Genomic DNA, 14,973 nt, shown 5'->3' with positions numbered 1-14,973 from the left:
CATTGTCTAAAAGTCAGATGGTCTGTGCTTCGGAAGGCACGTTAAGCCGTTGGTCCCGGTTACTACTGATGTAAGTAGTCTTTACGTGACTCATGTCAGGGGCCTTTGGCGGCTCAATAGTAACCCTGACACCAGGGTTGATGAGGTTGGTAATCCACCTCACAACCCACACCATAGAAGTACTTTTACGGCCTCTGTGGTCCCGGGTACGAATCCCCGTGGGGACTTACCACAAAAATCACCTAATTTGGTCAGGACATTGCAGGCTGATCACCCGATTGTCCGAAAGTAAGATGATCCTTACTTCGGAAGGCACGTTAAACCGTTGGTCTCGGCTATTAGCCGAAGCCAGGGTTATAAGCCTTACGTGCTAAACGAATACTTTAAATCCCACGTCTTCCAGGATCATCGTACGGCTTCCCGAAGACCTCATCACCCTCCACCATGCACGCGCAGTCCTCTCTATCAAGCCTGGCGTCCCTCAACAGCCTCGTGTCATCTCCTCATCAGAGCAAGCCTTCCAACAAGCAGCAGCAACAGCAGAGTTCTCGTGAGTATTCCAGAAACTTCTGGAACCTTCTAGAATGTTCTACTTTATTCTTGTCAGTCTAGTCTCCTTGGACAGCCTCGTGTCATCTCCTAATCAGAGCAAGCAACAGCAGAGTTCTCGTGAGTGTTCCAGAAACTTCTGGAACCTTCTAGAATGTTCTAGTTCATTCTTGTCAGTCTAGTCTCCTTCGACAGTCTCGTGTCATCTCCTAATCAGAGGTCCCGGGTTCGAATCCCGGTGGGGAAATATCACAAAAATTAGTTTGTTATCCCTAATTTGGTTACGACATTACAGGTTGATCACCTGATTGTCCGAAAGTAAGATTTCTTACTGATGTAAGTAGGTGGTTACATGAGCCATGTCAGGGGCATTTGGCATGACACCAGGGTTGATGAGGTTGGTCCACCTCATAGGCCACACGACAGAAGATTATAACCTCTCTTTCTTCCAGGCAAGCCATCATCACAGAAGGGCTCGGACCGCGACCTGGCCATGTTAAGGGGAGACCTCATGTTGGCCCAGGCAGCGCACGGGGCGTACCACGCTGCGGTGACCGCTGCTAAGGGAAAGGTACGGTTAGGATAACGAGTTGAAAACTTTTTTTTGTGGTCACCCATCCTATGACCAGCCTTTGCGAAAGTTGCTTAACTTCAACAATCGCAGACCGAGCGCGTTTACCGCTGCGCCACCGAGCTCCTCAATTTATACTTTTTTATTGAATTACGTATAATGTGTAAAGGTACATTTTCTCCACTCAAAATGGCTACTTGACAACCTAGTCGAACGAGATACTTTTTACGAAATGTCAAAACGAAAGTTTTCTGGGGCCTGTTTAATAAAACTTACAATTGTAAATTACAATGACAATTTGATGTACATTGCGGAGTTTGTGATCACAAATATTTTGCAGTTTCATATTAGCTACGTAATGAACACCAAATTGTCGTTGTAATTTACAATTGTAAGTTTTATTAAACAGGCCCCTGGAGTTCGTTTGGATATCAGTATATCCAAAAAACTTTCGTGTTGACAGGACAGTTCCTGTGACGTCATCAATAAAAGCGGTCGAACGTCGTGCTCATTGTTACTTAATTCATAAATAAAATTCGTAAATAAGTCGACAAATGCTGATCCCCAAGTCACAGGCCTATAAGCTTAGTTTGGAGATCAGAGTTCAACAAATATTTTTTACACCTATATAGGCACTTAATTGCACATCTGTACAAATCTCTTTGATAATAAATAAATAATTATTTATTATATAAATTATTATTTATTAAATAAATTATTATTTATTATTATTGTATGTCTTTTTCATATCTCGGGCCTGTGGAGGCCCGGACTTTTGGAAGGCGTGCGTGGGGCCGAAGCCAACACGTAGAGGCCCCTTAAGACAGTTTAATTATTATTATTTAAATAGAATGAGATTGGTTTTTGGTCATCTTAGACTGGTTTCTATTTGTATTTTATATTTTATCTTTGACCCAGTCGAGTACCCAATTTCTATGTTGTTATTTACAGAACATGTCTCCTCTGTACCCGTTCGGGCTGCCGGGCTCGGAAAAAGACCGACATGGGATCGACTCCTTGACTGGGCTGCCACACACCATCCTTAGGTAAGTGCTATGCCCTTCGGCCGCCATCGCAACCACGTCTCGCAACCAGAATTTTACTCCTTTTGGCAACTAGTTGTAAATGAAGAATGTTTTGTCTTAATACGCAACCAGTTGCCAACTATGGAGTAAAATTCTTCCTTTGCAACTGATTGCGAAACGTGGTTGCGATGGCGGCCGATGGGGTGCTATGCTACTCTTAAACATAATAAAATGTCTTGGACGAGATTTGAACGTGCAGTTGTCAAGCCGGGACGAGTGTGTTAACGGATCCTCATGCTGTCCTTGCGAACGTTTCGATCTGTCATCATCTCCCTAGCATTATCCCGTTTTTCACAGGGTCACCTAACCTGAAGATATGAGAGGTCCGTTTTTTTACAGAAGCGACTGCCTGTCTTGACCTTCCAACCCGCGCAGGGAAAACCAGCCCAATGCAGGTTAGGTAACATACCTCCGAAAATGCATTGGGAATGTGGGTTTCCTCACGATGTTTCCTTCACCGCTGAGCACGTGATAATCATTTATGATCCAAACATGAATCTGAAAACAAATTTGACAATCATTGGTTTAGGCCTGTTCTGGATTCGAACCTGTGACCTCAAAGTGAGAGGCAAGCGTTCTATCAACTGGGCTACCACGGCTTACCCAACTGAGCCAGGGTTCGCTTACCTATCCTGAAGTAAAACAGATAACATAAACAGGCTATATACGTCCCACTGCTGGGCACAGGCCTCCCCTCAATCAACCGAAGGGGCTATGGAGCATACTCCACCACGCTGCTCCAATGCGGGTTGGTGGAGGTGTTTTTACGGTTAATAGCCTGGACCAACGACTTAACGTGCCCTCCGAAGCACGGAATCATCTTACTTTTACGGACAATCAGGTGATTCAAGCCTGAAAAGTCCTTACCAAACAAAGGACAGTGATTTTGACAATGTCCCCATCGGGAATCGAATCCAGATCGTGAGCCTAACGCTCTAACCACTAGACCACGGAGGCTGTAATAAAACAGATAAATAATGTTATTTTTTTCTTTGTTAGTGCTGCATTGGAAGGAGGGTAAGTAGATTCTCTTCTTTCGTATGAGTGGAGTAATAGACGCAGCCAATGCTGGGTTTCGCTGGATTGTAAAAGTGAAAATTATGAAGAAAAAATTCTGACTCGGAACAGACTAGAATCGGCAGCTCTTATCAAGCCGAGACGAGCGTGTTAACCATTTCACCTCCTCCTCTCCATGCGAAATTCTTTAGATCTGTGTATCGTCATGAAGCCGACGCCGGTGCCATCTATCTAGAATATTCTTCTTCTTATCGTGTGGATTATGAGGTGGATTACCAACCTCATCAACCCTGGGGTTATTATTGAGCCGCTAAAGGCCCCTGACATGGCTCATGTAACGACTACATACTTACATCAGAATATTGAGTACTGGGGGGTTAAAATGGCCACATCGAAGCAATTCATCTAAGAAAGCAATATTGCTATTTGACATTTGTTTGCATTGCGCACTTACTTTTATATGCGCAAATGTCAAATTGCAATATTGCTTTCTTAGATGAATTGCTTCGATGTGGCCATTTTAACCCCCCTGATATTACTTAATTAAAACACATAATAACGAGTTCTTACTGCGTTTAAAGCAGGGATATGAGACTCTCGATATTTCGATGAGATTGGAGTGTGTGTGTGTGTCTCATCAGTCATCCCGCTATCATGGCACTTGCAACAGTCTTGAAATATCGGGAGTCTCATATCCCTGCTTTAAACGCGGTAAGAACCCGTTATTATGTGTTTTAATTATGATAATAACCGCGTAAACTTAAAACAATGTACTAATATTATTTTATGGTTAACACGGTTGTTTCTGGACAAGAACTGCGGTTTCAAGTCCCGTCCGAGTGAGATTTTAACGATTATCACTTTATGAATTTCCCTGAGCACGTTTGAGTGCTATAAAACAAAAATAAACTAATTAAATACCCAATCGTCCATTCCAGTGACCCATCATCAGTCCTCGGCGGGGTCCGCCTGCCTCCAGACACGGAGATCATCAAGTACACCAGCTCGCTAGTGGGCGGACTCTGCGGCACCGGCGGCTCAGGGCGGGGGCGCAAGAAGACCGTCTCCCTGGAGCCACCACAGGTCTCCGTGCATCCCGCTCAGCAGAAGACCAGGCCTGATACCACACATAAGACGGTAAGTCAATCTAAAAATAGGATATTAGACAGTAAGCTAGGCAGGTCAGGGCAGGAGAAAGAAGACCCTCTCTCTGTAGCCGCCACAGGTCGCCGTGCATCCCGCGCAGCAGAAGACCAGGCCTGATACCACACATAAGACGGTAAGTCAAACTAAAATGGGATATTAGACAGTAAGCTAGGAAGCTCAGGGCGGGATCAAGAAGACCGTCTCCCTGGAGCCGCCACAGGTCTCCGTGCATCCCGCGCAGCAGTAGACCAGGCCTGATACCACACATAAGACGGTAAGTCAAATTAAAATGGGATATTAGACAGTAAGCTAGGAAGCTCAGGGCGGGATCAAGAAGACCGTCTCCCTGGAGCCACCACAGGTCTCCGTGCATCCCGCGCAGCAGAAGACCAGGCTTGGTACTACACATACGATGGTGAGTCACGCTGATATTATATGGTAAGTCCCATGTCCCATCCCCGTAAGTCCCGGGTTTCCAGACAAAAGTTAATCAATGGGTTTTGGTTTTGAAAGGCATCTGGGCTTTACGACCTTAAAGACTTTAAGATGTTATTTTTGACATGACTTATTCTAGATTTGCCGCAGATGGCATTAACTACTCGGCCGGACAATTGAGCGCTGAGGGCTGGCACCGCCAAAATTTAGGACAACATGCCCTAGGGTGCCCAGTTGGGCGCGAAACTCGGCTCAACGGGACCAACGGCTTAACGTGCCAACCGAAGCATGGAATCAACTTACTTTTTAAGACAATCAGGTGATTCCAGCCAGCAACTTACCAAACAAAGGACAGTCTCGCAAAGTGATTTCGACAATATTTCCATAGGGAATCGAACCCGGACCTCCAGATTGTTAATAATACCCCCAACCCAATAGCCCAGTTCCCTTTGTTCCCATAATCTGCAATAGTCCTACACGAACCGGGGATTGTCTTTGGGTGCACTCCCATAGTGCATACAGGGATAATCGCCGGTTGGTGTCACATCAAATTTAGATTAAATTGTCTTAAGGGGCCTCTTCGTGTTGGCTTCGGCCCCACGCACGCCTTCCAAAAGTCCGGGACTCCATAGTCCCGAGATATGGAAATGACAAATATAATAATAATAATAAAAAATATTTAGGTAAAACCTACGACACACATATACATTGTTTTTAAATGTCCTTTTTTTGTTTCGACAGGATGAGTATGGCAACTCTAGGTCTTCCGTAGAGGTGATCCGACTACCTAGTAAGTCAGACGGCCGGCCCGGATCCAACTCCGTGTCGGGCACGCCGCCACCCAACTTGTCGGATTACGCAGGTACGTTCCCGTTAGGATCCATGACCTCATCAGCCCTGGGGCCTGTCACACTAAAACTTACAATTGTAAATTACAATGACAATTTGATGTACATTGCGGAGTGTGTGATCACGAATATTTTGCAGTTTCATATTAGCTACGTAATGAACATCAAATTGTTGTAATTTACAATTGTAATTTTATTAAACAGGCCCCTGGTGTCAGGGTACTATTCAGCTGCCAAAGGCCCCTGACATGGCTCATGTAACGACTACATACATAACATAACAAGCCTTTATCAAATCAACCGGAGGTATGGAGCATACTCCGCCACGCTGCTCCACTGCGAGTTGGCGGAGGTGGTTTTACGGCTAATAACCGGGACTAACGACTTAACGTGCCCTCCGAAGCACGGAATCAACTTACTTTTTCGGACAATCAGGTGATTCAAGCCTGAAAAGTCCTTACCAAACAAAGGACAGTCTCACAAAGTGATTTAGACAATGCCCCCATCGGGAATCGCACCCGGACCTCCAGATCGTGAGCCTAACGCTCTAACCACTAGACCGCGGAGATTAAAGTTAATAATGTTTCAATGTTGCAGGTATATCTCGGGAGCTGTTACAGACTATAGCCAGTCAGAGTGGCGTCAGCTTAGCTGCCCTGGAGAGACAGCTGGCTGGGACAACTGCGGCCGCAGGTCAGTTTCCTCCGTCACCACACCCCGGACAGTCCATACAAAAAGCTCGTAAGGGTAAAAGCTTTTTGTTTTTTTTTTTTTAATTATTTTCAATTCTATAGGTAGTTTCGACGGAAAATTTCACGATGTCGACTATGAATCATGGTCTGGATCATCCCTGAAAGTCTTCATTACGATATCAGTTACACCCTGTATGATGTCATCATCATCACCAGCCCATTAACGTCCCCACTGCAGGGGCACGGGCCTTCCCTATGGATGGATAGGGAGATCGGGCCTTACTTAAACCACCACGCGGGCCCAATTGGTGGTTATTAACGACTGCTAATGCAACCGGGACCAACGGCTTAACGTGCCTTCCGAAGCACGGAGGAGCTCGAGATGAAAACTTTTTTTTGTGGTCACCCATCCTATGACCGGCCTTTGCGAAAGTTGCTTAACTTCAACAATCGCAGACCGAGCGTGTTTACCGCTGCGCCACCGAGCTCCTCGATGTATCATGTAGTAGCACTTAATAAATAAATTGTTCCAGATGCAGGCCTCAACCTGAGTACGAAGGCGTCGGCCCGCGAGGACGCCGCCGCGGAGCCCGCTAAGAGCACCTCCAGCAACGATGATGACGCCCCGCTCAACCTCTCACTCAAACCTAGCCCGCGTAAGTACTTTGGGGCCGTCCATTAATCATGTGATGTTTTTTTGTCAATTTATGACGTTCAAAAAGCGCTAACTATGTAAGCCAATTTTGATGAATTTTGAATTTGGATTTCTATGGCACCCTAGAGGCCATAAGAAAAACAGGGGTAGGCAATTTAAAAGGTGGGTCGACGAAATAATTTAAATGGCTGGAAACACAAAGACCTGGACCAGATTAGTAACAAAGAAGAATGGAAAAAAGGGGGAGGCCTGTCACCATGGTTGTTGGGGTTGGTAATTCACCTCACAATCCACACGATAGAAGAAGGTTAAACCTTAAATAAGGGACCAATTGTAATTACTAACACATACGGATTGTAATGTCTGAAAATAAATCTTTATTAAGTATTATTTGTATGTCGTTTCCATATCTCGGGCCTATGGAGTCCCGGACTTTTGGAAGGCGGGCGTGGGGCCGAAGCCAACACGTAGAGGCCCTTTAAGATACTTTAATCTAAACCAATGTGGTGTGACACCATTATTATTATTGTTTTTTTAAACTTTAGTTTATCTCCTCTTTCGGAGGGTATTTGCCAGAGACACGGGTCGCAGACCAAGTGCCACTGGAAGGAGGGTATAATAATTAAGTATCTGAGGATAGGTATTTGCGTACTATCCGACAGGTGTTAAGGATGGCTGCTTTCTGCATGATGACATACGTATTTATTATTATTATTTTTTTTTTTAAACCTTAGGTTTCCTCGGCTTTTGCCGGTTTACTGCCATGCACGGGCCTAAGCCAAGTACATGTCAGGGTCACGCCTTGCGTTAGTATTGTGTGGTACAGGTAGAGAATGTGTGGGTTGTGTGGTAGGTTGTGTGGCTGATTGTGTATTAGGCTGTGGGGTGGTTTGAGTGGCTGTAAGTATAGGAGATTCATGTTCAGTTTGCAAGAATTTTCTGACTAATTTGCAGGTATTCAATATTGCTGCTTTCTGTAGAAGAATGTACTATTATTATTATTACAAGCAGTATAGCCAGGGAAACGTTGCAAAAAAAAAAATCTCGGCACAGGGCCTTAGAAGACCTTAATAGAAAACATAAAATGGTGTTATACAATCTAGTAATTTCTCTGTTGATCCTTTGCAGCGAGCACACAAGCATCAGACGCGTTATCAAGGCTCACGTCTCTCAGCAGCTCGCTCAGCGCATCCAGTGCCAACGACCGGATATGTAAGTGTCTACAACATAACATGAGCTCACGACCGTGGTATGCTTAATGCACTCCTTGCATCAGCACCAGAGTGTGATCTGTTTGTGAGTGAGTGGACGTATGTGTGTCGCGAGTGTCTGAGGTTCTGGGAGATGGTGAATGATGAGTGAAAGTTAAATGTTTTTTTATATTGTTTACACCTAAGTTTAATTATATTGTTGTTTATATTAAATTTTCACGGCGCATTGGAGCTTCTGCCCTATAAAGTCGTGAAATGTAAATTAATAAATAAATAATAAGAAAACCAGGGGGTTTAACGGCCTCTAGTGGTTGAGCGTTAGGCTCACGATCCTGAGGTCCCGGGTTCGAATCCCGGTGGGGACATATCACAAAAATACTTTGTGTTCCCTAGTTTGGTTAGAACATTACAGGCTGATCACCTGATTGTCCGTGCTTCGGAAGGCACGTTAGGCCGTTGGTCCTGGTTACTACTTATGTAAGTTAGTAGTCGTTATATGAGCCATGTCAGGGACCTTTGGTGGCTCATGCGATAGAAGAAAAGAATAATAAGGTGGATTTTTGTTTGAATCCTAAATCCTAAGTCATGATTGAAAGATGTAATATCGCTCTAACGACTATCAACTCTGGTGTGTTCACAGCTCGAAGAAAACCCGGCGCTAAGCCCCGGAGAGTGGCCCCTGAGATAAACTCCTCCGGAGACTCGCCCCGACCCAAGTCAAGTGGCAGCGAGGACAGTGAAAGTAAGCGTTCGTATACCCCTATAACACACCATGATTAGGATAACAGGACAGACATATAGCTCATCGCCTAGTGCGAAAGAGACGTCAGATATGCTACTGTAATCATGCTACGTTGTATGCGTTAGTGACACCGTAACAAATGCAATACAATACAATACAAATACACTTTATTGCACCAAAATAAAAAGAAATAATTACAAAAATACTGCGAACTTCACTCAGAAAGCATACAACGCTATCCGCGTCCAGTTCAACAACGCTTTTAGGGTGTTATTGCGGCTGCCTCGCTTCTGTAGCGCCTCGGGCATGTTCGCTGAAGCTCGCGTCGACTGCTTTTATACGACTATGAGGAAGCGATGCACGTCTCTGGTGCGCAGGGTGCGGGGCAGCGGCAACCCCGCCCTCTCGATGATAGGTGCGCGACTCGACTGCCCGTATCTGCGTAGATGCTGTGACTTGCATGTCATAGCATCTAATATTAGATAAGGCTACTAACATCTAGAATAAGTTTACTAACACATATGAGACATGTTTAGTGAATTAAATAAATTATTATTATTATAAGTACATGGCAAATGGCGGCCTTATCGCTTAAAGCGATTTCTTCCAGACAACCATAAGGTGAGGAAAAATGTAAAAAGAAAATACAAAATGTAAATATTGAAGCACGATCCGGTGGCCCCGGGTTCGAATCCCAGTGGGGACATGTCATAAAAATCACTTTGAATCACAGGGATTACCCTAGTTTGTTTAGGACATTACAGGCTGATCACCTGATTGTCCGAAAGTAAGATGATCCGTGCTTCGGAAGGCACGTTAAGCCGTTGGTCCCGGTCACTACTTACTGATGTAAGTAGTCGTTACATGAGCCATGTCAGGGGCCTTTGGCGGCTCAATAATAACCCTGACACCAGGGTTGATGAGGTTGGTATTACCACCTCACAACCCACACGGTAAGAATCGTTGTCGACATCGTTGATAAATTTGGATTTGGCAGTCTAGAAATATACGCGAGAAGATGGTCTTAATTGTACCATTTTAAAATTAACTTGCTTCCGTGCAGCAGTGGGCTGGCCCACGCGCGAAGCACGGCCCCGCAATCTGGGCCGCGGCGTCAGCAAGCCCAAGAAGAACACCGTGGCCTCGCTGCTGGCCCAATCCAGAGCCCTAGGCCTCCGCCCCGCGCTCGCGCAACAGCTGCTCGCTGAGACTGATTTGGTAAGAAATTTTTAATTAAATTCATGTTTGTATCATAGCATATACAGGGTGTTAGTGACATCGTAACGAAAACTTTGAGAGGTGATTGAGGGCATGATTCTGAGATGATATCAAGTGGAGTTTTCCGTCGCAAAAGTATGGAATTGAAAATAATTAAAAAGAAAAGAAAAATTTTCATGAATTTTTTGACACGAAATTCCACTTGATATCAACTCAGAATCATGGTCTGAACCATCCCCCTCAGTATTCGTTACGGTGTCACTAACACCCATACCTACTTGTATGGCTACCGTATGTACTTGTGTGGGGTGTAAGTGACATCGTAACGAATACTGAGGGGGATGATTCAGCTGATTATTCTGAGTTCAGACTGACTGATTCAGACCATGATTTTGAGTTAATATCAAGTGTATTTTTTCATCGCAAAAGTATAGAATTGAAAAAAAAAAAAAAAAGAATTTTGCGACGAAAAATTCCACTTGATATTAACTCAAAATCATGGTCTGAATCATCCCCCTGAGTATTCGTTACGATGTCACTAACACCCTGTATAAATTACTCGTTTTAATGTCATTAAGATTTATTAATGTACCTAAACGAGCAAATACTATTACTCCTTCTATTTTAATACTACTACTAAACACGGAATTACATAAATAGTTAACAAAAATAATGCTATTTACTGCACTCGTCAAAAAGCCCGCCCCTGACTAATCCGGGCGCGAAGGTGCCCATTACACTAGCCGCATTTCCTCGCTGTACAGCAATGGACAACCTTTGCGCCAAGAACAATCCGGCACGGGGGTCATCTCCACTCTCTCTTAAACGACGTCCGATTTCCGCTATACATTTTTTAGCATCGCTACCCCAACAACCCGTCGTCTCAACAGCAAGCGGGATAAAAATGTAGCGACCTTCTAACTCCCTATATTTTTCCTGCTTCGTACGAGCAGCGAACTCAGCCGCGGCGCCAGCCGAAGCGACCGTGCGACCAAGCTGCGACGCTGCAAAAGTGTTAACACACGTCGCATCCCACAGGAGACATCTGCCCCTCTCCCTGTATAATTGATATCACGTTCGTGGTTTCCAAGATTCGTGTCTGATTAATGGCAATAAAAAAACATTTGTATCAGATATCAAGAATCAATATTTGAAATCAATTTAGTAATTAAAATACAATAAAATTATAATATGATTAGCAGGATTTAGTGCCTTTTCACTGCAATAGGCTCACCCCCTATTACAAGGGATTTCAGTATAGCTGGCGAAGAATGGGTGTATAGAGGGTGTTAGCGACATCGTAACGAATACTGAGGGGGATGATTCAGACCATAATTGTGACTTGATATCAAGTGGAATTTCTTGTCGGAAAATTTTGATATCAACTCAGCATCATGATCTAAATCATCCCCCTCAATATTCGTTACGGTGTCACTAACACCCTGTATTGTGCATTTTTTTTTTTTATTTATTTCAACTTCAATACACTATCATTACAGGTAGGACCTAATGCGATAGAATAGTAGCTACAAAGAATAATTACACTAACACAAGTAACATAAACTCACTCAGTACATAAAATACATAAGGTAACCCATCGGAATTCGCTCAGACTACAAACAAAGATATCAATCCTCTCTGCCACACTGTTAATCGTGTCAATTGCTCTTGTGTATGGTGACTTGTTATGTAAATACATCAATGAATATTGACGATTGATTTGTATGATTGACAATGATTGATATGTGTCAGTGACGGGGTGATATGAAGTAATAAAATTAATATAAGTAATAAAATTAAAAAAACTTAAAAATAAAAATAAAATATTAGCATTTTTATTATTTAGATAGTTACTTAATTCATAAATAAAATTCCAAAAAAAAACATTATGTAAATTACCTTTGTATTTTAAAGCAAAAAAGTAATAAAATTAAAAAAAAAATCTTTTAACATTTTTATTACTTAGATTATTACTTAATTCATAAATAAAATTAAAAAAAAAACCATGTAAATTACCTTTGTATTCTAAAGCAATAAAGAGTATACAAACAAAAAAACAACACTCTGTAATTCGTACGTTTGTATCGGAATAAACTCGTCCTCGTCCCTTTGTCGTTTCCCTTCTCTGCCCGCTCAACCCCCACCATACAACAACTTATTTTAAATAATATTTGTCTTTCCAGGAGAAACTAAAGGCACTCCTAGGTGAGACGGCGAGCACGGACTCCGAATGTCCGTCGGACAGCTGTCCGTCCGACTCGGACGCGTCCGACCCCGGACGGCGACCCAACGACGCGCAGCTGAGGCTGCCGCTGGCACTGGGTATGTTAATAACTATAATACTTCTTCTTCTATCGTGTGGGTTGTGAGGTGGATTACCAACCCCATCAACCCTGGTGTCAGGGTTATTATTGAGCCGCCAAAGGCCAAGGTCCAGGGTTGATGAGCTTGGTTATCCACCTCACAGCCCACACGATAGAAGAAGATCATTTTCCCGGTCACCGTAACAATACCTCCACCAACCCGCAGTGGAGCAGCGTGGTGGAGTATGCTCCATACCCCCTCTAGTTGACCGAGGAGGGGGCCTGTGCCCAGCAGTGGGATGTACATACGCTGTTTATGTTATGTAATAAAATAATATATTGATACATGTTGTTTGCAGGCTGGAAGCGCGTGACGGTAATCAAAGGTCTGTCGCGCAGCTGCAGCATCAAGGGCGACGTCACGTACACGCCGCCCGAGCCGCACGCGCACGTCAAGATCAAGTCGGCGCAGGAGTTGCACGCGGTGAGATTATTATTATAACTTGCCGCTAATGGAGCGCCGGCGCGGCGAGCATTTGTACTAACTGACAAAGTATTCGGTGTTTGGACTAGTAGACGATAGCTTAACGTGCCTTCCGAAACACGGAATCATCCTACTTTACCGAACAACCAAGTGCTACCTTAGTATAGTGTTTAGAGCATTGGGATCACGATATGGAGGTTCGATTTCCGACGGGGTTATAGCCGAAATCCCTTTCTGAATTAAGTCTTAAATAAAAAATTAAAAAAACAAGTTTATTAAAAAATATATCATAACATCATGCCGGTATTTCTCAAGGGGTGGGCAGAGGTGTAATGTCCGTCGCAATACTCGAGATTTTTATGTCATTTTTAAATTATTATATTTTTTTTTCAATTTGGTGACGGGAAATTCTACTTGATTTTCTAGTATGTATCCATTTTTAGTTCGATTTGTTTGCGCGCACGTACTACTCGCGACAGGTATTAGCAGAATAACAGCGCTGCGACTCGTCCTGCGTTTCCGCAGCAAATGCTGAGCTAGGGCCTATTTTGGGACGGCGGTACTTAACTAGATTACTCTTTCTGACTTCTAAGTGTTTTGTTATTGTTATGTTTCAAACTGTATGTTTATTGATTGTTTGTAACCTACTTGTACTGTTGTCCCAAATAAACGTATTATCTATCTATCTATCTACTTGATATTAACTCAGAATCATAGCTGAATCATCCCATCCCTGAGGACACATTACCAAGGAGTAATCGGTATGGTGTCACTAACACCCTGTATCCAGGGGTCCTTGGCCTCGAGGGTGACCATTCACCTGCCATGCTCAATGATGTGCCGTTCCTGGGAAGGTTCCCGACAGTAAAAAGGCACAAAACTTATGTAAAAAGAGCTTTATTATCTATTAGCAGATTCGACCAGAGCACAAGAACACTCTTACTATTGAAGAGTTTTTACAACGGGAACATTCTCACTTTCCCGAAACGAAATATTCCCGGAAACGGCACACCACTGGTCAAGCTGGTCTAAGTCGACAGACGCTCCAATGTGCTGGGAACAATCATGTTCCTGGTATAAAACTCATGTAAAACTCACGTGAAACTCATGTGAAAATCATGTGAAACTCATGTTGTAATTGTCTATCCCGGTCAGTTCGGGGAGGCGCACCCGCTGGGCCCGTTGTCGGCGGACAACTTCAGCTGGAGCGCCCGCACGCTGCTGGGGGAGTACGTGCAGCCCGCGCCCGACGGCGCCGACCACGTGCTATCCGAGGCTGAGATCACGAAGAGGTGAACTTTTTTTTGTGTCTAAAAATACGAACTCTTTGGATATTACTAAATTATATTCTACCAAAAGGACTACCATGACTTTTTTTTTGCGACCAATCATGCGATCGGTCTGACCATAAGCAGTTTACGAGTATATGACTTAGTTTTTATTGGCGTGTAGGCTACCAGCCCAGTCTTTAACCATTTAAGATCTATAAACCGTAATCTAAAAAAAAAGAAAGACAATAATGAATTATCTCTTTCACATTTTCAACCATTACCTCCATATCTCCAGGCTAGAAGAAGCCAGAGCATTGGCAGCTATCACCGGGCCAAGACCCACGCCACCGCCAGTAGACCGACGGATAGAACTAGCGAGGAGACAACAAGCCGCGAGAGACGCCAGAAGAGACGCCAGTGCCAGATCTAGAGACCAGGTAACTATCCGCCTAGGTTTATCCAGTAGACCGACGAATAGGATTAGCTACAAGACAACAAGCAGCGAGAGACACTAGGAGGGACGCCAGATCTAAGAGACCAAGTAACTATCCGCCTAGGTCTATCTAGTAGACCAGTAGACCGACAAGCAGAACTAGTTATAAGACAACGAGCAGCGAAGAGACGCTAGGAGGGACGCCAGATCTAAGAAACCAAATAACTATCCGCCTAGGTTTATCTAGTAGACCAGTAGACCGACAAGCAGAACTGGTTATAAGACAACAAGCAGCGAAGAGACGCTAGGAGGG

General features: G+C 43.9%; 1 protein-coding gene across 16 annotated transcripts in view; it reads left to right on the top strand.

The window, feature by feature from the left end:
• The window catches only part of LOC126378323 (bromodomain adjacent to zinc finger domain protein 2B-like), a 107,850-nt gene that overhangs the window by 42,935 nt on the left and 49,942 nt on the right, over window positions 1–14,973 (top strand). For 10 of the 16 annotated variants that reach the window (XM_050026525.1, XM_050026530.1, XM_050026528.1 and 7 more), the window contains exons 8-21: window positions 404–550; window positions 1,002–1,120; window positions 2,072–2,166; window positions 4,161–4,359; window positions 5,545–5,665; window positions 6,249–6,398; window positions 6,877–6,999; window positions 8,127–8,210; window positions 8,850–8,951; window positions 10,015–10,169; window positions 12,353–12,491; window positions 12,832–12,956; window positions 14,112–14,248; window positions 14,523–14,664. In XM_050026525.1, coding sequence (XP_049882482.1) covers window positions 404–550; window positions 1,002–1,120; window positions 2,072–2,166; window positions 4,161–4,359; window positions 5,545–5,665; window positions 6,249–6,398; window positions 6,877–6,999; window positions 8,127–8,210; window positions 8,850–8,951; window positions 10,015–10,169; window positions 12,353–12,491; window positions 12,832–12,956; window positions 14,112–14,248; window positions 14,523–14,664 — 1,838 coding nt within the window. The remainder of the gene's footprint in view (window positions 1–403; window positions 551–1,001; window positions 1,121–2,071; window positions 2,167–4,160; window positions 4,360–5,544; window positions 5,666–6,248; window positions 6,399–6,876; window positions 7,000–8,126; window positions 8,211–8,849; window positions 8,952–10,014; window positions 10,170–12,352; window positions 12,492–12,831; window positions 12,957–14,111; window positions 14,249–14,522; window positions 14,665–14,973) is intronic. The other 6 variants (XM_050026533.1, XM_050026539.1, XM_050026538.1 and 3 more) reach the window with 4 other exon arrangements.

The sequence above is a fragment of the Pectinophora gossypiella genome, chromosome 26 (genome assembly GCF_024362695.1).
Source record: "Pectinophora gossypiella chromosome 26, ilPecGoss1.1, whole genome shotgun sequence".
NCBI lineage: Eukaryota > Metazoa > Arthropoda > Insecta > Lepidoptera > Gelechiidae > Pectinophora > Pectinophora gossypiella.
Note: the sequence above shows the minus strand (reverse complement) of the source record. Positions and strands in the feature narration are given on the sequence as shown.